This window comes from Scyliorhinus torazame, chromosome 11 (assembly GCF_047496885.1).
Source record: "Scyliorhinus torazame isolate Kashiwa2021f chromosome 11, sScyTor2.1, whole genome shotgun sequence".
NCBI lineage: Eukaryota > Metazoa > Chordata > Chondrichthyes > Carcharhiniformes > Scyliorhinidae > Scyliorhinus > Scyliorhinus torazame.
Genome location: NC_092717.1, coordinates 193,022,709 through 193,045,331, shown reverse-complemented (window position 1 = coordinate 193,045,331; position 22,623 = coordinate 193,022,709). Strand labels below are relative to the sequence as shown.

Here is a 22,623-nt window from a genome sequence, read left to right as displayed (position 1 = left end):
GCCCTGTTCACGCCGTCGTGAAACGCGATGGCGCGGGCACTTAGTCCCGGGAGCGGAGAATCCCGCCCCCAATGTTTGGTTTGGCCCTTTTTTCAGGCGTTCAAGGTGGCCACCTTAGGCATCAGGACTTTTACATATGCTAATGAAGAACTTTATTTTTTTAGGACCCCTGTGGGAATTTTCTCTATCTCTGAATGAATGTGGCCTAACAAATGACAGCCATCAAAGATTAAAGCAAAATACACTGTCAGGATTCTATGTTTTAATGTGCATACAGAAATGTTCCTCCCAGTTCCACAGCCCTTCACAGTCATGATCTGCCCTTCCTCACTGACCTCATCATGCTGGTATTTGCCGGGGGACCGTGCATCTGAGGTAGGCAACCCAAGGTTCAATGCTGCATGTGACCAGATCTACATGTCCCCCGATGTAGGCACTCCAGTCAGCTTATTTTGATGAGGCATCAGGCAACATAATTTCCTCATTCTTTACAGGACTTTCCTCCGTGTAAATTGAAATGTAAAATGAATACCCTGAGAAAAGGATAAGGTGCATTCGAAATACAAATTCAAAGCTATTTATAGAAAGGCAAATTCATATGCTAATAGTCACTGCGTAATTTCTAGGACACAATCATTTTTGTTATAAGGTGCACTGACGGCATTCTGTTTTTCTTAACAGGTTAATTTTGTCTTTCTCTTCAACATTGTGAGGATCCTGATGACTAAGCTGAGGGCATCAACCACATCCGAGACAATGCAGTACAGGTAAATAAAGCCAAGGCAGCTATTAAGCAATTGTTAAGCCCATTTCTCTTTGAGTTGCAACCACTTTTAGGTACAGTTGCCACCTTTTTGTCCGGACAGTATATTTTTGTGCTGATCAAGGTGAACAGTAGTGATACTGAATTTACACACCTTTTATTTCTAGCTCTCCCTCTTGATTCTTGTTACTTCCTCCCTTGGATCATTAATATTTAATAGATGTGGCAAGAGCTCCTCATTGCAATATGGGTTATGAATGGATATCCCAATAAAAGAGCAGAATTTGTACCAAACTGACTTGCTCGCAGCTGGGGTGAGGCGTTGGGTGTGGTGGGCAGCAGCAGGTTGAGAACCCAATATTTTGGGAGTGAGTTTTGCCATCGTTGTTTGACTCCGGCACAGTGACTTTCCGCAGCCTCTGGGTTACCCGATCAATTATAGTGCTGGTGTGATGATGACCTGCTCCTGTCAATGGAAAGCTACCCAGTTAGAAGAACCCCAGCAGGGGTCTGAATGGTTATTTTCCAGATTTGTTCTTAAGGCTTCAGCATTACAATGTTGGTGGTCTAGTGTAGAAAGGTTGCCCTCCTAGAAGTTCTGCTGTGAACCGTGAGGGCCCACAGAAAATATTGTTTTGCATAGACAGCAGACAGAGTCCAACTTCTCAGACCACGCATGCATGACTGGACACAGTGGAAGCAGTAAGCAGTAGCTGTGTGCTCCCTCGACTCTGGATACAGTGCTGCAAAAGGTATAGTGATCTCATGAGGGCAGGAAAGGTGCAAAATACCTCCACTGATTTCCCCATCTAAACAACCAAAACTGACAGTCATCCACATTTTACTGACACCTCACACCCGTCACCCGTCCCTCACATCCCTCCCCTCCAGAAATGTCGTTGGTCCATTCACCTCATATAATCCTCTTCTGATATTCAAAGCTCTCTGCTTTCATAGAACCCCTACAGTATAGAAGGAGGCCTCTTGGCCCATTGAGTCTGAACCGACCAGGAGCGAAGGAGCACCATGCCCACACCACGCACCTGCCCTATCCCCGTAACCCCACCTAACCTTTTGGACACTAAGAGGAGGTGGGGTGTAGGGAGAACTCCGAGGACCCCCTTATAGGTGAGTTGGGGCTTTTGAGGGTCTGGTCGGGGGGCCAAGAGATCATGGCACCATTTGAAAATGGCGTCCCGATCTCCTCCTGCACTGAGGAGTTCTGGCGAGCGGAGTTCCTCAGTGCAGGAAATAGGACTAAGTACGGCCTCGGCGGCACCTTCCCTGCTGAGGCCCCGGATTTCAACAGATTCCCATTCGATAGTGTGGACTTTCTCTGCGCTGCGAGCGCCGGTAAACACCCGGCTAAACACGCTCGGCGCGGGACTCTGTTGCAATTCGGTTAGATCGCGCGCATCATGGCTTCCAGGATATGTTGCAAGCCTGCAGTGAAAACCTTGCTGTGATCATTCAACATTGATGGAGTGGAATCCCTTTTGATTGACAGATACTGCTGGTTGATCTGGACACTGACGTGACTGCCACATAGGTGCAGTCTGTAACTCCCTGGCCTTTGTGGGAATCCGCTACTGCAGCAAATCTGAGGCCCCTCACATTCTGACTGGGCTGATCAGTACCAAAGTGAATGTAATTGTTGGCATGACAAACAAAGCTTTGGTCATTCGAGAGATGCAGCCTCTTGTGAAATCCTTCAGATGTCATGAGCAGATCCTTGGAAGGGGTTGGGAGGTGAGGAACCACAGGTCAGTGGTCACCTAGACAGCTATTGGCAATTCATACCCCAACTGTCCACTTGGAAGGAGATCGTGTCCCGGACGTCTGCAGCAGTCAGCACAGATTAGCTGCGAAAGCCTGAATTTCCTGAGGCACTGTTACTTATTCATGCTCAAATGCTGTTCTTCTGCCTTTTAAAGGTATTGGACTGGATTCTTCGGCTGCACCCGCTGCAAGATCGCCATGGACGGGACACGGACCATGTAAAGGTCCGTTGACCTTGGGCAGGAATTTCCAGTCGCCGGGCAGATGCGGCCGAAGAATCCCGCCCATTGTCTCCCTCTACCTGGAGTTACCTCACTATCCCTGCCCTCCTTGCTCATATTGCAGCTACTCCTCCTCCTGTTCCACCTCAGAGCTCTGAGGCAGATCTGCATGAGATGCTGCCAAGCAGCTAAAAAGGCTGACAGCTAAGAAATGCAGAACAAAGTCAACGGAGTTGAAGGTAATAGAAATGTCCACTAAAGATTTGAAAATCGCCTTGAAAATAATGAAAGCACATTTTCAGAATAAGTCCTGTGACTTGCTCCTCTAGGGAAGGGAGCTGTTGTCACATTTCACATTAAAGAATCTCCCACCTATCACCTTTTTTCCGCCCCTTCAATCTTAGTTGTGCTCTCACTTTGTTGACCAGGGTGAATTTCAGACAAGTCAGGCAACCCAGAATGCAGGGTTAAATCTAAATCAGTTGTCACTTTGCAAATAATAATGATGATAATGCTAATCTGCCTGTCTCGTGGCCGTTTCCCATCTGCCTCGAAACACACCCCTGCTTAAATCAGAAAGTCAGTTGCGTTGGGTTGGATTTTCAACGTGCTGACATCTGTTCCATCTACAAACCCTTCCCACCACCTCCACATGCATCAACGTCCGCCTCACCCCTACACCCATGCAAATTAAAATTATTCCCTATGCTATTGGGAAAGTGAATTCAAACCACATTCTGGCAATTTGAAAATGCAAATTCAGTTTAAGATATCTGGGAATAAACATGGGAGTCAGCAACATATTTCCACAAAGCTTGTCTAATTGGTTCAACAATGTCTTTCAGAGAAGAGTCATATTTGACTCAAAGCTAGATAACTCTCCTTCTGTCTTCACAGATGCTGTCAGACCTGCTGAGTATTTCCAGCACTTTGTGCTTTTATTTCTGTCTTTACCTGGGTTGGCCTCTATGATGGGTCCATTTACACACATCAACGTGGTTGAGTCATGGCTGCCCTTGAAATTCCGAGCAAGCTAGAGAATAGATTAGAAGTGCCGGCTTTGCTAATAATAAGAACACAAGAACATAATAAATAAGAGTAGGTGGCGGCAGTGGTGCAGTGGTACTTTCACTGGACTAGTAAAGCTCTGGGGATCCAGGTTTGAATCCCACCACGGCCAATGGTGAACTTTGAAATCAATGAAAAATCTGGACAAAACCATTGGCGATTGTTGTTAAAACCCATCTGGTTCACTCATGTCCTTTCGGGAAGGAAATCTGCCATCCTTACCAGATGGCGCCGGGGCATGGTGACTCTCTGCGAGCTCTCTCCCCCTGTTCCTTTTCTTCTATCTCCTATCAGCATTCTGACCGACTAAAACTATTTTCCTCTTATATAATTACTAACAATGTTCTTCTATGTTTTCTTACAGATTTGAGGCTTTGTTTGGCCCCTTGTTCCGCACTGTAACCAATCACTGTTTGTCGATGTACAATTTGTCAATGTTCTCTGTTGATTATTCTCTTTGTCTACTATGTACGTTCTGTGTACATTCCCTAGGCTGCAGAAATATACTTTTCACTGTATTTTGGTACATGTGACAATAAATCAAATCAAAATCAGTCTGGCCAACATGACTCCAGATCCACAGCAATGTGATTGACTCTTTAAAAAAAAAAAATACCCTCTGAAATGGCCACTCAGTTCAAGAGCAATGAGGGATGGGCAATGAATGCTGGTGAAGCTTACATCCCAGGAATTATTTTTTTTTAAAACAGCCTTTCAGCCTTTTGGGTCTGCTCCGCCAGTTTATAAGATCGTGGCTGATCTGATGTGGCCTTTCTGACCTCCACTTTCCCCTCTGTAACCCTTAACCCCATCAAAAAATTATCCAACGTAGCCTTGAATGTATTAAGTGATTCAGTCACCACTACTCTCTGGGGTAGAGAATTTGCAAAGATTAACAACCTCCTGAGAGAAGAAATTCCTCCTCATCTCCATCTAAATTGGGAGACCCCGGGTGGAATTCTCCCCCCCCCCCCACGCTGGGTGGGAGAATCGCCGGGGCGCCGCGTGAGTCTCGCCACGCCGCCCCGGCACCAGCACGCGATTCTCCCGCCCCCCCACAAACCAGCGCCGCGAGAATCGCGCCTGGCTGCTCGGAGAATCGCCGCTCGCCGTTTGCAAAAGGCGAGCGGCGATTCTCCGGCCCGGATGGGCCGAGTGGCCGCCCCAACACGACAGGTTACCACCGGCGCCGTCCACACCTGGTCGCTGCCGGCGGCAACTGCGCGGGAATGCTGGGGGGGGGGGGCGGCCCGTGGTGGGGGGAGGGGGGTTCCTGCACCAGGGGGGCCTCCGATGGGGTCTGGCCCGCGATCGGTCCCACCGATCGGCGGGCCGGCCTCTCTAAAGGAGGACCTCCTTTCCTCCGCTGCCCCGCAAGATCCATCCTCCATCTTCTTGCGGGGTGGCCTCGGGGAGGATGGCAACCGCGCATGCGCGGGTGACGTCATTTACGCGACGCTGGCTGCATCATTGACACAGCGCCAAGGCACAACGCGCGTAAAATATGCAACGCCGCTTCTAACCCCCCGGGGGGTGGGAGAATAGGGGGTTGGGAGTGGGCTCCGACACCGGAGTGAAACACTCCGGTTTTCACTCCTGCGTCGGGACTTTGTCTCCATTTTGGAGAATCGCGCCCCCTTTCTCTTTAAAATGTGCCAGCTGGACATCCCAGTCATGGCTGAAGCTCATCACTTACTTTGAAAAACAATGTGCATTCATTGGCCTGACTTTGACCTCCTTCCTTTAGTTGTGATGGATATCAGTGATTCAGAACTCCACTTTATGGAAAAATGCCCACCACGCCAGAACTGCAATACATACATGGTACTCAGCAGATTAAATCTAATGAAAAATATTCATGAGGTTAATGGAACCAGATTTAACACATAATGGTCGACAGCCAGAAGAGCAAAGTCATAGGTTGAGTGAGATTCATCTTGAACATGTCATCATGCTGAATGATCTCTCCAATTTTCATGCCACTCTGCAAATTTGACGGCACGGCGTAAATCACTTAAGATCCAAAGAAGCTGATCTCAGCAGAATATTAAAAGTATCAACTGTTCAAAGACGTGAGACATTTTGAGGAAGTGATGTGAACTTTAAAGGATGATCTGCCTACCAATGAACTCTGTCACTGCTGCCAATCCATTTAACATCAAAGTAACACACATTTCATTTCAACCAAGCAGCAGGCTATATTTAATGCTTGTCCATTATGTATGGAGTCTCAGTTTAGTGGAAGTGACTCAGGATTTTTCCTGTTAATTTCTGAACATTTCTCTTCCAAATAAACTGAGCGACATGGTACATTGGCAGAGTATGTTTGAACTCCATTGGCACCATGCTCAGACAGTGCCGCTGTGATTCCCGGTGCAGAGGAGCACATTTCTGCCATGTGCGGGTAGAATTCAGTTGTACGCTTATCATATTTATATTGGACAGAAAATATCTTCTTCCCTTGCCCTTGTTGAACTACCAATTTGGCATGGCATTCTGGAGAAATTCCCCAAATAGCAGCGGAATGCTTACCAGTGGCAGTTCATGCAGAAAATGAGGAAGAGTGAGATTCGATCGTGTGAGGAAACACAACACTGCAGACGGAATATCCTGGGCTGAATTTTGTTTCAAGGCTCTGGGTCTCGGCGGCAGCAACAGAGACCATGCTGTGCAAAGGCCGGTTCAGTTTTTAAAGACCATTTGCCGAAGTAACAGACCCCATCACTTGACAGGAGGCCCCTGTACCTGTCCACCAGTACAGAAGACCCAAGAGGTAGAGCAAGCGGATGCAGTCAACGTTCTGGATGAGCAATAGGATGAAAGATTATTGGGGGTAGGTGGCAATTTTGAGTTGAGTTTGCAATCCGAACAGCCATGATCTTATTGAATGGCGGAACAGGCTCGAGAGGCCTCGTGGCCTACTCCTTCTCCTAATTTTTATAACATGCTGGAGGGAAGATCACATTTAACGATGTGTCCCTGCAGATTCTTCTCTAGGCCACAAGGACAAGGCAGGAGGTCCTCTTCTCCAGGGGTGGGAAGAAGAGATAGGCCTGTCTGCACACGAGGAAGTTAGTAAATGTGAAGTGACCACTCCCCACTCCCCCGCCACATCCCTGAACATGGATGCAGTGCCACAAATGGGTCAATGGCCTCCTTCGCTCCACCAAGATGAGTTCTTCATACAGCCTCCTCTTTGGGGCTCGCCTGTGGCAACACGAGATGGTATACTGGTTGGGGAGGGAGTGACCACCCAATTAGTAGCAAGGGGGTGAGACAGCAGTATCTCCTATTAAAGGCATGGCTGCATCCCTGGGAGAGGCACCCATCTACCTTTGCTGACCCCTCACAAGGTGTATTGAGAGCAGGTGTGTGGAGGAGCCATTTGAGGGCCCTCATCATGAGACACACTAGCTGCAAGTGCAAGGGTTGCAGCTGGTAGGAGTAGTCATAAATGGGTTAAGAAGAGCACCTGGATGCAGTTGGTGTTCACAGGCGTTTAGACTCTGTACATGTTAAGGCATGTTGTGTCACTCAATAAATGTTAAACACGCTCCTGTTGGTCATCCTTTTAATTCTTGCTGCTATGTTAGATGGCATCTGCAGCCTTGCTCCTTCAGTGGGCTGTCACTAATGGAGTAGGCTGCATCTGGTCAGCTCCTCAGTTGTGTCAGTGCATGTTATAAAGCTGAGTGCTAGGCGATGGAGTGTGAGATGAAGGAGGTGACAGCAGGTCTGCATTAGGTGAGGTTTTATAAACTGAAAGTGCAGCGGGGTCATACGAAACCTGCAGATTAATAGAATGGAAGCTCTTCCTGTTCATGAAGGTCACTTGTGTCGTGTTGGGTGTTCTGGTTTACAAACAAGCCAACAATGCTGGAAGTGGTGTAACGCTATTTTATTAACTGTTCAACTATGCTAACATACTGTAAACGTGGGTATAAGCAATACCAGCTTAACTGTGGACCCTTTCCTATCACTAGTTATGGTGAGGCACTCAGCACATGGTGAATGTCTGTGATGCAGGCTGTGAGCTCTGTGCTCTGAACTGGCTGCTGCTAGAATGAGCAGGAACGCTCCTGTCCCCTGTCTTTATAGTGCTTGTGCTCTCACTGGTGATTGGCTGCGGTGTTATGTATGCTGGTTGGTCCTATTACATGTCCATCAGTGTGTGTATGTGATTGCACCATAATGTACTGATGTATATTATGACATCCCCCTTTTTTACAAAGAACATGTGCCTATGTGAGAATAAATAACGTGTAATGAGTGTATCTGACCATGTGCGTGCAGTATTTACACAACTGTGTACATGAGGCTAGTCTATATACACGGGAAGGTGCGTGGTGCAGAGAAAAGAAAAACAAGGTGTCACACCATCAACAAAACTAATAACGAATGCTATTAGCAAACTAGTGAAATGCTGAAACAGGATGAAAGAACAAAGCATTGAGTCCAACATTGTAAGGCTCATAAATCAAGTCTCTGAGGCGGGCGACGAATTCGGGTTGACCGCCTCAAGGGTGGGTCAGGAGCCACCGGCTGAGGATCGGACCGGGCCACGGCCAAGTGAGGAGGATGCAGAGTATCCGGAAGCTCTACAAAGTCCAGGTCGGGGACAAAGGAGGGCATGACACCGGTGGAGGATCGCGTAGCGAGTGTGGAACCAGACGAAGGGCACGCCATTTGGTGTGGCGAATGGAGCCATCGGGCAGACGAACCAGGAATGAGCGTGGAGCCACCAGCCGAAGAACGACAGCAGTCGCAGACCAGCCACCCTCCGGAAGATGGATTTGGACGTTGTCACCTGGCGCCAGAGTAGGAAGATCAGTCGCTCGAGCGTCATGCGCTGCCTTGTGCTGCGCGCGAGACTGTTGCATCCGCTGAAGGACCGGAGCATGGTCGAGGTCTGGGACGTGAATGGACGGTACAGTGGTCCTGAGGGTGCGACCCATCAGCAGCTGGGCTGGTGACAGGCCCGTGGACAGTGGAGCCAAGGGATAGGCCAGCAAGGCAAGGCAGAAGTCGGATCCTGCATCAGCAGCCTTGCAGAGGAGCCTCTTTACGACGTGGATGCCCTTTTCTGCTTTGCCATTTGACTGATGATGCAGGGGACTGGACGTCACGTGTACAAAGTTGTACATGCTGGCGAAGTTAGACCATTCCTGGCTCGCGAAGCAGCGGCCATTGTCCGACATCACCGTGAGTGGGATGCCGTGACGAGCAAAGGTCTCTTTGCAGGCACGGATAACAGCCGATGACGTGATGTCGTGCAGGCGTACAACCTCGGGATAGCTGGAAAAATAATCAACTATGAGAACACAGTCCCTGCCGAGCGCATGGAACAGATCCACGCCTACCTTAGACCAAGGGGACGTGACCAACTCATGGGGCTGAAGGGTCTCCCGTGGTTGGGCCGGCTGGAACTGCTGACAGGTGGGGCAATTGAGCACAGTGTTGGCAATGTCCTCATTTATGCCAGGCCAGTAGACAGCCTCTCGGGCCCTCCGTCAGCACTTCCCTATGCCGAGATGGCCCTCGTGCAGCTGCTCCAAAACCAGGTGATGCATGCTGTGTGGGATCACGATGCGGTCCAGCTTCAGGACGACACCATCAACGACTGCCAGATCATCTCGAATATTATAGAACTATGGGCATTGTCCCTTGAGCCATCCATCAGTCATGTGGCTGCATGTAGCAGGGGGTCAGCCGCAGTCTCACGGCGAATGTGGGTTAGGTGTTCATCCGTGGCCGGCAGATTGGCGGCCGTGAAGGCCACATGGGCGCCGACTTGGCAAATGAAGCCCTCTGGGTCCGACGGAGTGGTGACTGCCCTGGACAGAGCATCGGTTATGATCAGGTCCTTATCCGGTGTGTACACAAGCTGGAAATCGTACCTCCGGAGCTTGAGCAGAATGCGTTGTAGGCAAGGGGTCATGTCATTGAGGTCTTTTTGGATGATGCCGACCAGCTGGCGATGGTCAGTCTCCACGGTGAACTGGGGAAGGCCATACACGTAGTCCTGGAACTTGTTGACACCGGTCAACAGGCCTAGGCACTCCTTCTCGATTTACGCATAGCGCTGCTCTGTGGGGGTCATGACCCATGATGCATAGGCAACCGCCCCTATGCCAAATTGGCTAGCATCCGTTGATATTTTTGTCTCCCTTACAGGATCGAAAAACGCCAATACCGGGGTAGTGGTCAGCTTGACCTTGAGCTCCTCCCATTCACGCTGGTGGGCGGGAAGCCACTGGAAGTCCATTGTCTTCCAAACAAGGTTGCGGAGAGCCGTGGTGTGGGAAGCGAGGTTAGGGATGAACTTTCCTAGGAAGTTGACAATTCCTAAGAACCGGAGCACCGCCTTCTTATCCGCCGGCTTCTGCATGGCCGTGATGGCTGCCACCTTGTCCGCATCCGGCCGCACACCCAACCGGGAGATGTGGTCTCCTAAAAACTTGAGTTTGGTCTGGCCGAAAGAACATTTGGCTCTGTTGAGGCGCAGGCCTTGGTCCCATATTCGCTTAAAAATGCGTTGGAGGCGACTGATATGCTCCTGCGGGGTGGTGGACCAGATGATGATGTCGTCCACATAGATGCGCACACCCTCGATGCCCTCCATCATCTGCTCCATGATGGGGTGGAACACTTCAGATGCTGGTATGATTCCAAATGGCATTCTATTGTAGCAGTACCTGCCAAATGGGGTGTTGAAAGTACACATCTTTCTGCTGGACTTGTCCAATTGAATCTGCCAGAAGCCCTTTGATGCATCCAGCTTGGTGAATATGTTGGCTCGAGCCATCTCGCACGTGATCTCCTCACGCTTGGGGATAGGGTAATGCTCCCGCATGATGTTACGATTTAAATCCTTCGGGTCGATACAGATCCGGAGCTCGCCGGAAGGCTTCATGACGCACACCATGGAACTGACCCAGTCGGTTGGTTCCGTCACTCTGGAATGCACTCCTTGGTCCTGGAGGTCCTGCAGTTGCTGCTTGAGGCAGTCCTTGAGGGGTGCTGGGACTCTGCGAGGTGCATGAACCACAGGCGTGGCGTTCTGTTTGAGCAGGATTTTGTATGTGTAGGGAAGTGTGCCCATGCCTTCGAAGACATCTCTTTTGAGTGATGATGGCACTTAGTTGCGCCCTGAAGTCCGCATCTTGGAAGTCAGACGTGTCCTCTGGACAGAGGGAATGTACGCGCTGCACGAGGTTGAGGAGCTTGCACGCTTGTGCGCCTAGCATGGAGTCCTTTGAGGTGCCCACGATCTCGAAGGGTAGGGTGACTTTTCGCGAGTTGTGCGTCACCTCGAGTTGGCATGACCCGGTGGCGGGGATGGAGTTACCATTATAGTCGACCAGTTGGCAATTGGATGGAAGAATTGTTGGTTTGACCCCCAGGGTTTGAAATGCTGACCATGCGAGGAGATTGGCGGAAGCACCAGTGTCCAGACGGAATCTGATCTGGGATCGGTTGACCGTCAGGGTGGCACATCACTCGTCGTCCAGATCAATGCTGTGTACCAACAGCGGCTGGTGCTTTCGATTCGGGGACAGCCTGTTCTTGGTTATGACAGCGACTCGAAAAGGCTCCCTGTCCTTGGTGTCACTGGTCTGCATGAAGTCAGGACCGGACTCGGAGAAGGTGCGTTGGATTGCCCGAACATTCCTGCGAGGCTGGTTAAATCGTTGCGAGTTGGCAGGCTGGGCTGCTCGACAGCAGGCAGCATAGTGGCCAAGCCTGCCACAGCGTAGGCACTGTCACGATTTTGAAGGGCATTGCCGCTTTAAGTGGGCGGAGCCACAGTTGCCGCACGTCGTGACGTCAGTGCGTTTGTTGTGCCACTGCGCATGCGCGGTACGGTCTTGCGTGGTGTGGGCCTGCGCATCGCGTTCCTCCACGTCACCGTCCCCTCGTTTGGCGCGTACAAGCGCGGGAGGCCACGGAAAGCGCGCAAAATGGCCGCCCTCCTCCAGACTGCGGCTCGGTACGTGTTCGATCGTTTGGACCCATTCCGCCTCATGGAGCCCTTGCCGCACCGTTTCAGCTGCCTGTATGTAGGAGTACCGGCTGGTGGCATTCTCATGCATAACACAGGTTTCGATGGCAGTCGCTAGGGTTAGTTGCTTAACTTAAAGGAGCTGCTGACGCAGGGTGTCCGACATGACCCCAAAAACAATCTGGTCGCGTATCATGGAGTCGGAGGTGGGCCCGTAGCTGCAGGATTGCGCGAGGATACAGAGATGTGTTAAAAAGGATTGGAAAGGCTCGTCCTTACCCTGCAGGCGCTGCTGGAACAGGTACCTTTCGAAGCTATCGTTGACTTCAACACTGAAGTGTGTGTTGAATTTGAGGAGCACCATCTTGTACTTGGTCGTGTCCTCATCGTCTGCGAATGTCAGGGAGTTAATCATAGAATTTACAGTGCAGAAGGAGGGCATTCGGCCCATCGAGTCTGCACCGGCTCTTGGAAAGAGCACCCTACTCAATGTTAATACCTCCACCCTATCCCTATAACCCAGTAACCCCACCCAACACTAAGGGCAATTTTGGACACTAAGGGCAATTCATCATGGCCAATCCACCTAACCTGCACATCTTTGGCTATGGGAGGAAACCGGAGCACCCGGAGGAAACCCACGCACACACGGGGAGGATGTGCAGACTCCGCACAGACAATGACCCACGCCGGAATCGAACCTGGGACCCTGGAGCTGCGAAGCAATTGTGCTATCCGCAATGCTACCGTGCTGCCCTTAAAGATGTGGCTGGCATGTTGCCCAGCCGTGGAGAGAAGAAGAGCTATCTTCCTGGTGTCCAATGCATTCTCCCTGTCCGTGGCCTTGAGAAAGAGCTGGAAGTGCTGTTTGAATATCTTCCAATTTACCCCGAGAATGCCAGCGATGCGGAGCGGCTGCGGCGGGTTGATGTTCTCCATGCTGTAGGATGCCGGAATGCTGAGAAGTTGCAGGTAGGTCTCACAAGTGCTAGATTGCGGCCACTCCTTGTACCATGTCGTGTTGGATGTTCTGGTTTACAAACAAGCCAACAATGCTGGAAGTGGTGTAACGCTATTTTATTAACTGTTCAACTATGCTAACATACTGTAAACGTGGGTATAAGCAATACCAGCTTAACTGTGGACCCTTTCCTATCACTAGCTATGGTGAGGCACTCAGCACATGGTGAATGTCTGTGATGCAGGCTGTGAGCTCTGTGCTCTGAACTGGCTGCTGCTCGAATGAGCAGGAACGCTCCTGTCCCCTGTCTTTATAGTGCTTGTGCTCTCACTGGTGATTGGCTGCGGTGTTATGTATGCTGGTTGGTCCTATTACATGTCCATCAGTGTGTGTATGTGATTGCACCATAATGTGCTGATGTATATTATGACAACTGGCTTGTGCATTAGAGACTTGAGGGCCACATTTGTACAATTGATGATACCTTGAACCTGGGGAAATCCAATGATGGCGCTGAAGTCGATGGACCTCCTGCCTTCTGCCACTAACCAGCAATAGCCTCCATTCCCCATCCTCCCTTCCATTGCATGTTAGTCCTCAATATGGTTGGCTGGCAGGGGAAGCACTGAACTCAGCTACCAAGTTCCGAACTGGCTCTGAAGTGAAAAGAAAGAAATACTTGCCTTTGTATGCTGTAATCCCTCTCAAGACAACTGAAAATCTCAAAGTGCTTCAAACCAAGGAAATATTGCTGTAGTGTAGCTATTGTTGTAATGTAAGAAACAGGACGTAGCAAACTCCCACAAACAGCAATGTAATAATGACTGTATAATTTGATTTCTTTAGTGAAGCTCGGTGAAATTGTCTTCTCCAGGGAGTCTCACTCAGTTTTGTTCTGTTGTCAGGCCATGACCATAGAATATGATTCACATGGCATTTACACTGTAAGTGCAGCTCCAATGCAAATTGTTCTGGACTGTAACTAAACGAGCTTAACAGAACCTCAACTAGCTCAAGGTGACGTGTGCCAAGAAATACACTTAATTATTGTGACAATGAGCTTTAACTTGATTTTTTATAAAGAGTATAACCTCTGCCCTATATCACCATCTGTCCGACAGGAAGGCAGTGAAGGCAACCTTAGTTCTGCTACCCCTTCTTGGCATCACTTACATGCTGTTCTTCGTCAATCCAGGCGAAGATGACATCTCACAAATCGTTTTCATCTACTTTAATTCATTTCTGCAGGCCTTTCAGGTGAGTAATCTGGCTAGATGAACTGATCGTTTATTAACCGTGGGCCTAACGCAATATGACAGCTTAATTTGCGATGCAAATTTGATCTTTTCCTGAAGCATTATGTAATTTAAATGTTTTATAAAGAATTACTGTCAACATTTTCTGTAAGACTCATAAAGACTCTTTGTTTTTACAGGGTTTCTTTGTGTCTGTATTTTACTGCTTTCTGAACAGTGAGGTAAGCTGGACTTAATCTCTTTTGAAATAATTTGACAGTAGTGACGGGTATTAATACTTTTAAAGCAGCATCTCTTTTTAATCTTTTAATTCATTGATTAAACCAAACAAAGAGGTTAATACATTCACAACAAATGAATTAATGCTTACAACAAAGCGGAGGATGAAGGAATGTCATACCAGCACATTTCACATTTGTTCACTCACGAGAATCGCCCAAAGTAATATCTGGGCTCAAAAGTGATTCAGTTTTTAAAAATCATAGTAAAACATAGGTGAAAGCCAGTGGTCATTGTGTAAGGTTGAAAAGAATAGGTTATATTCTTAGGGGCCTGCCACCATCTACAAGGCACAAGTCAGGAATATGATGAGATACTCTCAACTTGGCTGGATGAGTGCAGCTCCAACACTCATGAGGCTCGACACCATCCAGGGCAAAACAACCTGCTTGATTTATAGTCCATCCACCAACTTACAAATTCAATCCCTGTACTAACATGCACAGTGGCAAAAATTACAAGATGCACTGCAGCAACTCACCAAGGCCCCTTCGACAGCACCTTCAAATCTCGCACCAATATGGATAAGGGTAGCAGATGCATAGAAACACCACCACCTGCAAGTTCCCCTCCAAGCCATACACCATCCCGACTTGGAACTATTCTGCCATTAGTCCAGTTACTGAATCAAATGCCTGGAACTCCCTCTCTAAACAGCACTGTGAGTGTACCTACACCTCGTGGATTGCAGCAGTTCAATAAGGCAGCTCACCACCGTCTTCTCAAGGACAATTACAAATGGACAACAAATGTTAGACTATCTGTGAAAGAATTTTTTAAAAAGATGAGATTTTAAAATGTCAGATTGTAGGTAGTTACCATTAAATTTATGTTTAAAAATCTGGAGGGAAAGAAAAAAATTGAGGGAGGGCAGGAGTACCACAGTGTGAAGATGCTAATTAAAGTGTGATTGAGGGCAATGTTATGGTTCTTGGATACAACGCACAGGGATTTGATTACAGGAATAAAGATGTCTTGCTGTAATTATATAGAGCCTTGGTGAGACGTCACCTGGATTATTGTCTACAGCCCTGGTCTCCGAGTCAAATGAAGGATATACTCGGATTAGATTTGGGTTTATTGTCCCGTGTACCGAGGTACAGTGAAAAGTATTGTCCTGCGTACAGGCCAAATCGATCATTCCATACTTGAAAAACATGAAACATATGATAAGTAGACAAAGTAAATACACAGACATCAGGTGAAGCATGCGTAGCGTCGTACTACGCAGTGGAGAAGATACGTGGAGAGATCAGTTCAGCCCTTAAGAGGGTCATTCAGGAGTCTGGTGACAGTGGGGAAGAAGCTGGTTTTGAATCAGTTAGTGCGTGTTCTCAGACTTTTGTATCTCCTGCCCAATGGGAGAGGTTGGAAGAGAGAATAACGTGGGTGGGAGGGGTCTTTGATTATGCTGCCCACCTTCGCAAGGCAGAGGATATACTTGGCATTAAAGAAGTGCATTAGACGTTCGCCAGACTAATCCCTGGGATGGCGGGATTATCTTATGAGGAGATTGGGCCAGTATTCTCCAGAGTTTCAAAGATTGAGACGTGGGGTTAGATTCTCTGATTCTGGAGCCATGTCCCCACGCCAGCGTGGGAACAGTGGCAATTTACACCAGAGGAAATGGTACAAAATGGCCACCGATTCCCCGTTTTGCTAGGGGCTAGTAGGATGGCAGCGTAGAGCACCCCAGCTCTAACTGCTGATACGCCCCGGAGAATTGCCGGGTTCGTGGCCACGTCCACAGAATTGCCCCCCCCCCCCCCTTCGGCCGGCTCGCGCGCCCCGGACCATCTGCCCACAGTGCCCCCAGCCCCGAATAATGTCACCCCCCCGCCCCCCCCCCCCCCCCCCCCCCCGCCCGCTGATTGCCCTCACCCGACTGTGGCGACACTGGACTGAGTCCCCAGCTGCCACGCCGAGCTCCCGACAGGTGAGACCACACGTGTCCCACTCCGTCGGGAACTCGGCCGGTCGGGGGCGGTGCACCGGGGGGGCGGACCTTATGCAATGTCCTGAGGCCGTCAATGTATGGCGCGGCATACTCCTAGGGTATTCCGCTTTGGAGGGGGCAGAGCATTGCGAAAGCAGCGCCTCCCCTGATTCGGACGGGAACTGTGATTCTCCGGCTGGTCGTCGAACACGATTTCGGCGTCGGCGACTGGAGAATCCAGCCCGTGATCTCATGAAAAGTTACAAAATTCTTACAGGACATGACAGGGTAGATGTAGACAGGATGTTTCCCTTTACTTTGGGGTGGGGGTGGTCTAAAATCAAGACACACCGTCTTAGAATAAGAAATGGGTCGGGATTCGTCGTTGCTGAGACTAAGTGTTGACGCCGGGGCAGGATTTGTAGACTTCTACAACGGCAAAACTGTCACACAAGCATCCCAGCCAAGCTGGCATTGGTTGCGCTGGAGCGCACCCATCCCGCTGATGGGTTGGCTGAGGCCAGAGGGCACATAGTGGAGTGCCCTGGGGGGCACCCATATGACTTGAGGCCCTAAGTTCACAGTGGGCAATCAGAGGCACGCGCAGCTGCATGGCTGCCATGCAGGCTACGGCAATGGTGCTCCATGCCCATCCTCCCTGACCCCACAGCCCACCTCCTGGCCAGCCCCTCTACACCCCCCTCCACTGGCTGAAGCCTCCCAGCCAGCGGCACAACTGTCAGTTAACTATGCCGATGTTGGACACTTTCCGTACCCCCTCTCTCTCCCTCATCAGCCACGATGCTGGTTTCACGATTTTTAAAAGCACAAGTGAACCTCCCGTCGTGAACTCGGCCCATCAGAGGCGGAGAACCACAGAGGCCAGGGAGAATACTGGGTCGGGCCCGCTAATGATATGCAAATAGTGTTGACTGTACCTGCGTTCTGGAATGCATTGACGCCGCTGTCAAGGTAAGGAACAATTGTGATTTGGTGTGAAATCGGCACCCGCCGTGATTTCGGCATTGGAATCGATTCTTTGCCCAATCACATTTCACAATTCCGGTATCGGCCGATGGGGAATCCAGCACAGGATATTTAAGACTGAGACAAGGAGGAATTTCTTCACTCAGAGTGTGGTGAACCTTTGGAATTCTCGAACCAGAGCGCTGTGGAAGTTCAAACACTGAGCATGTTCAAAACAGAAATCAATAGCTTTCTGGATATGAACAACATCAAGAGTAACATAGAGTACAGGGAGAAAGAAGGGCAGGTGGAATCGTGTACTTGGACCTATGGTAGTACAAAAGGAGAAATGCTTATTCTTCAGAAAAGGTGCACTTAGGAAGATGATGAATTAGAAATGAAGTGTTACAGGATTTGAGGGCCTCAATAAGCTGTCAGTGTGAGGTTGAGAACTCTATTTACATGAAGGAAATAAAAGATTATTCACAACATCCTGTATCTGTTGTGATTTTGCCAATCACATACTGAACATTCACAAGAAGCAATCCAAACATAATGACAGAACGAATCTCAGGAGACCTGAATAGCTATTTCTAACGTTGAAGCACCACAAATTGACATTTAGTCAACATGCATTTATGTTCACAATTACTGCTTGTTCCTTCAAGTGGCTGTGTGTGGTGTGTTATCTTGATGTGATGAATCATTCTCACAGTTGACTGCTCACTTGATTTTTATAAATTCTACTCCCATTGTTAACCTAACCCATCTGTCAGGAAAGGGTAGATAGATGCCTGTTTATTACTGCTCCCGATTTTATGCTCCATTAATTTCAATTGGGCTTAAAATTAGGCGGTGTGCGAAACACAAATCCAACCTAAATTTAACCGATTGGCACTGCCAAGGTTAGCTGCAATTGAAGTTTATGGTTCAGGAATATGGGAAATAAGAACACAAAATGGGAACTGACTTGCATATTATTCACACACACTGCTGGAGGCTGATTTTCATACATATGCCATATAAGGTAAAGATAAAGTCACCATAGTCCCAGATGACTGCAGGCTGCTTTTACCCTTTGTGGTAGTCATCACTAGTAGTGTATTACATGTATTACGGCAGTGCCGTATAGTAGAGGTACATGGGTAAATCCCTACCTGCTGGCTCCGCTCAGTAGGCGGTGTATAAATGTGTGTGCTTGCCGGTGCTGCAGCCATTCTGATTCCAGCTACAGGAGGCACAACACCTTTGCTCAATAAAGCCTTGATTATTCCACTACTCTCGTCTTTGTGATAATTGATAGTGCATCAATTTATTGAGCAAAGATTTTTGAAACGATGGATCGCCGCATCAAGCCTGATCGCCTGCAGCTGAGCCCTCAAGCAGCCAACATTACGTCCGCCTTTGACCACTGGCTAGCCTGCTTCGAAAGCTACCTCCGAACATCCGCTGAGGAACCCTCGGACTCGCAGAAGTTCCAAGTCCTTTATTCACGGGTGAGCCCTGACATTTTTCCTCTCATCCGGGATGCGCCCACTTACTCTGAAGCGATGGAGCTCCTGAAGGGACATTACGTTCGACCAGTCAATCAAGTATACGCCAGGCACGTCCTGGCCACGAGACAGCAATTCCCCGGGGTGTCTCTGGACGATTTCTAGCGTGCCCTGCACATCCTAGGAACTGTGACTGTCAGGCAGTTTCGGCAGTCCAGCACACAGACCTTTTAATTTGAGACGCTTACGTTACGAGCATGAAGTCTGCGTACGTCCGCCAGTGGCTACTGGAAGGGGGTATGCTTGATCTTGCGGGAACTAGGCAGCTCGCTAATTCGTTAGAAGTGGCCTCCCGTAACGTCCAGTCATACGCCCCCGACCGCGCGGCACCCTCGTGGGCCCCACCAGCTGCTGACTCCAGCTCACCGCAACCCTGCGCCGCGCGGCAGCCAGCCATCTCTGGGGGCCCCAAGTGCTATTTTTGTGGCAGAACAAACACCACAGGCAGTGCTGCCCGGCTGTGGGAAGAGGGGACACTTTGTTTCTGTTTGCCAGGCCCAAAGTTCCTACATGCCCACGTGCGACCCAGGGGGCCGCCATCTTCCTCTCCGCAAGCCACGTGCGGCCCGTGGGTGCTGCCATCTTCTTCACCGCAAGCCACATGCGGCCGTGGGCGTCGCCATCTTTGATGCCGCCCGCCATGTGCGCCCCGTGGGCACCACCATCTTCGGCACCATTTTGAACGGCATCTCAGGACCCCTGCTCATCTGGCCATTCATCGCCTGCCACTACCTCCACCACCACTGACCAGCCCGGGACCTCCCAGCATCTGCCGCAGCTCGCCTCGATCACCCTGGATCAGTCCCGGCCCTGCAATCTGGCAACCGCAAAAACGACGGAGAAGATCGATGGGCACGAGGCGACCTGCCTTTTTGACTCCGGGAGCACAGAGAGTTTCATCCACCCCACTATGGTAAGGCGCTGCTCCCTCACGGTACACCCAGTCACGCAGAAAATCTCCCTGGCCTCCAGATCCCATTCCGTGGAAATCCGGGGATACTGCATCACGACACTCGCTGTCCAAGGCGTGGAGTTCAGCAACTTCCGGCTCTACGTCCTCCCCCACCTCTGCCCTGTTACTCGGCCTGGACTTCCAGTGCCACCTCCAAAGCTTAACCTTAAAATTCGGCGGACCCCTACCCCCCTCACCGTATGCGGCCTCATGACCCTTAAGGTCGATCCTCCTTCCCTGTTTGCAAACCTCACCCCTGATTGCAAACCCGTCGCCACTAGGAGCAGACGGTACAGTGCCCAGGACAGGACCTTCATCAGGTCGGAGGTCCAACGGCTTCTGCGGGAAGGGGCATTGAGGCCAGCAACAGCCCCTGGAGAGCTCAAGTAGTGGTGGGAAAGACTGGGGAGAAGCACAGGATGGTCATTGAATACAGTCAGACCATCAATTGGTTCACGCAGCTTGACGCGCACGCCCTCCCACGCATATCTGACATGGTCAATCAGATAGCGCAGTATCGAGTCTTTTCCACAGTGGACCTGAAGTCCGCCTACCACCAGCTCCCCATCCGCCCGGAAGACCGCCAATACACTGCGTTCGAAGCAGATGGCCGCCTCTATCACTTCCTCAGAGTTCCCTTCGGCATCACTAATGGGGTCTCGGTCTTCCAGCGAGAGATGGACCGAATGGTTGACCGGTACAGACTGCGGGCCACCTTCCCGTACCTAGATAACATCACCATCTGCGGCCACGATCAGCAGGACCACAACGCGAACCTCCAAAAATTCTTCCAGACCGCCAAACTCCTTAATCTCACCTACAATAAGGAGAAATGCGTGTTCCGCACCAACCGCTTAGCCATCCTTGGCTATGCTGTGGAAAATGGAGTCATGGGCCCAACCCTGACCGCATGCGCCCCCTCCTGGAACTCCCACTGCCCCAAGGCCCTGAAACGATGCCTGGGGTTTTTCTCCTACTACGCCCAGTGGGTCCCTAATTATGCGGACAAGGCCTGCCCACCCATTCAGTTCACAGTTCTCCCCCTGGCGGCTGAGGCCCACCAGGCCTTCAACCGTATCACGGCAGACATCGCCAAGGCCACGATGCACATGGTCGACGAGTCCCTCCCATTCCAGGTGGAGAGCGACGCATCGGACGTAGCTCTGGCCGCCACCCTCAACCAGGCGGGCAGGCCCATGGCCTTTTCCCGCAGCCTCCATGCCTCCAAAATTCGGCACTCCTCCTTCGAAAAGGAGGCCCAAGCCATAGTGGAAGTTGTGCGACATTGGAGGCATTACCTGGCCAGCAGGTAATGCTCCTCTGCACCGCGACTAACGAGACCCCTCACGAACGTGTGTTTGTCTTCCCCGGGAAGTCCACCTCCGGGGTCTCGCTCCCAACATGGCTGACAGTTCCTGGACCCGTCCTCCTTCGGAAGCATGTGCGGACCCATAAGTCGGACCCCTTGGTCGAAAAAGGCCACCTCCTACATGCAAACCCGCAGTACGCCTACGTGGCACACCCCGCGGGTGCCAGGACACAGTCTCCCTCTGGGACCTGGCACCTGCTGGATCCCCGCCCACAACCCCCGACCTGAAAACTCCCCCCCTCCCCCGGTTGCCTCATTCACCCCTGCGCCACTCACCCTCCCTCCAGCGAACCTGAGGGTCACCACACTTCAGGCGAGGGGCAAAGTTGAGAAGGCAGGTCTTCATGAATAACCTCAGCCAGTATGTATATTTTAGTACTGTCGCACTACAAAATATCAGCATGATGGGCTCTGCTTTCAAACACACATTCCTTGAATTATTATTGGTGGTACGTCTTAGAACATTGAGCAAAATCTCATTGTAGCACTCATTGCAGAGCTGCATAGGAAGTTTACCCATTTTGTGTGGCAGAAAATGATAAATGGCATGGTCAGGCATCGCATGTTAAGGACCACAAACCTCCAGGTCAACTTGAGCATGCGAAGTTACCTCATCTTTTTCCCGAACAATATGCCTTGATCTACCACAGATTAGGTTAAAACTTGCCATACTCATTTCAATAGAGATCTCACTGCCAGTCGAAAGAGGAAGCTTTCGCTTCGATTCAGGGCATTGAACAACTTAGGCCAGCAGAGACGTACTCTACCACACTGTGCCCTTTATGTTTAATCACAGCTGTCTATGCCACGAGGTGGGATGCATTATGAACCCATCATAGCCATCTGGCCCTGGATTTTCATTAGCCATGGTTGTTTCTGTAACTGCCCACAGGTGTTCCAGGTGGTGTGTTGCCTACCTGAGGACAGGGTAAAGGACATCAGTGAAAGGGTGAAAAACATTTTGAGAGGAAAGGGGAACAACCAGAAGCTGTGCTCCCTGTGGGAACCAATCACACAGAAAGCAAAAAAGGTTGAGGTTCTACAGGCAGCGTTTCAAGAGTTTGGAAGGCAATTTAATAGCAGAACCTCAAAAGAAAAATAACCACTGGATTAATCCCACTGCTAATTAGTATTGGAATAGTAGGGTGAGACAGATTAACATGGAGAAATGGTGCTGGGGGGAAAACATCAGATTGCTAGGACACCGTGGTCAATTCTGGCGGCTGAAGGTACCTCAGTGGAGCTGAGACCAATATCCAGGTAAGTTAACCAGTACCAGGGCGAAGTTCTTCAACTAAAGTATTGAGTGATTTGAACTATAAATAAAACTTGGGAAGAAAACAACAAGCACAGAGGACTGGAAGAAAAAAATAGCACCGAGAGCAAAGAATAGATCAGAAATCTGAGAGATCAATCATGGTGGAAATGAGAAGCAGCCAAAGACAGGTTTGGCGTGCTTGTATGTAAATGCTTGTTGTGTGATAAATAAGGTGAGTTAACGACAGACTCTCATCACCA

At 50.0% G+C, this 22,623-nt stretch overlaps 1 protein-coding gene across 3 annotated transcripts in view; it reads left to right on the top strand.

Moving 5' to 3' along the window:
* The window catches only part of LOC140385748 (corticotropin-releasing factor receptor 2), a 391,042-nt gene that overhangs the window by 356,358 nt on the left and 12,061 nt on the right, over positions 1-22,623 (top strand). For all 3 annotated transcript variants that reach the window (XM_072468214.1, XM_072468215.1, XM_072468216.1), the window contains 3 exons: positions 682-767; positions 13,916-14,051; positions 14,230-14,271. In XM_072468214.1, the coding sequence (XP_072324315.1) occupies positions 682-767; positions 13,916-14,051; positions 14,230-14,271 (264 nt within the window). The remainder of the gene's footprint in view (positions 1-681; positions 768-13,915; positions 14,052-14,229; positions 14,272-22,623) is intronic.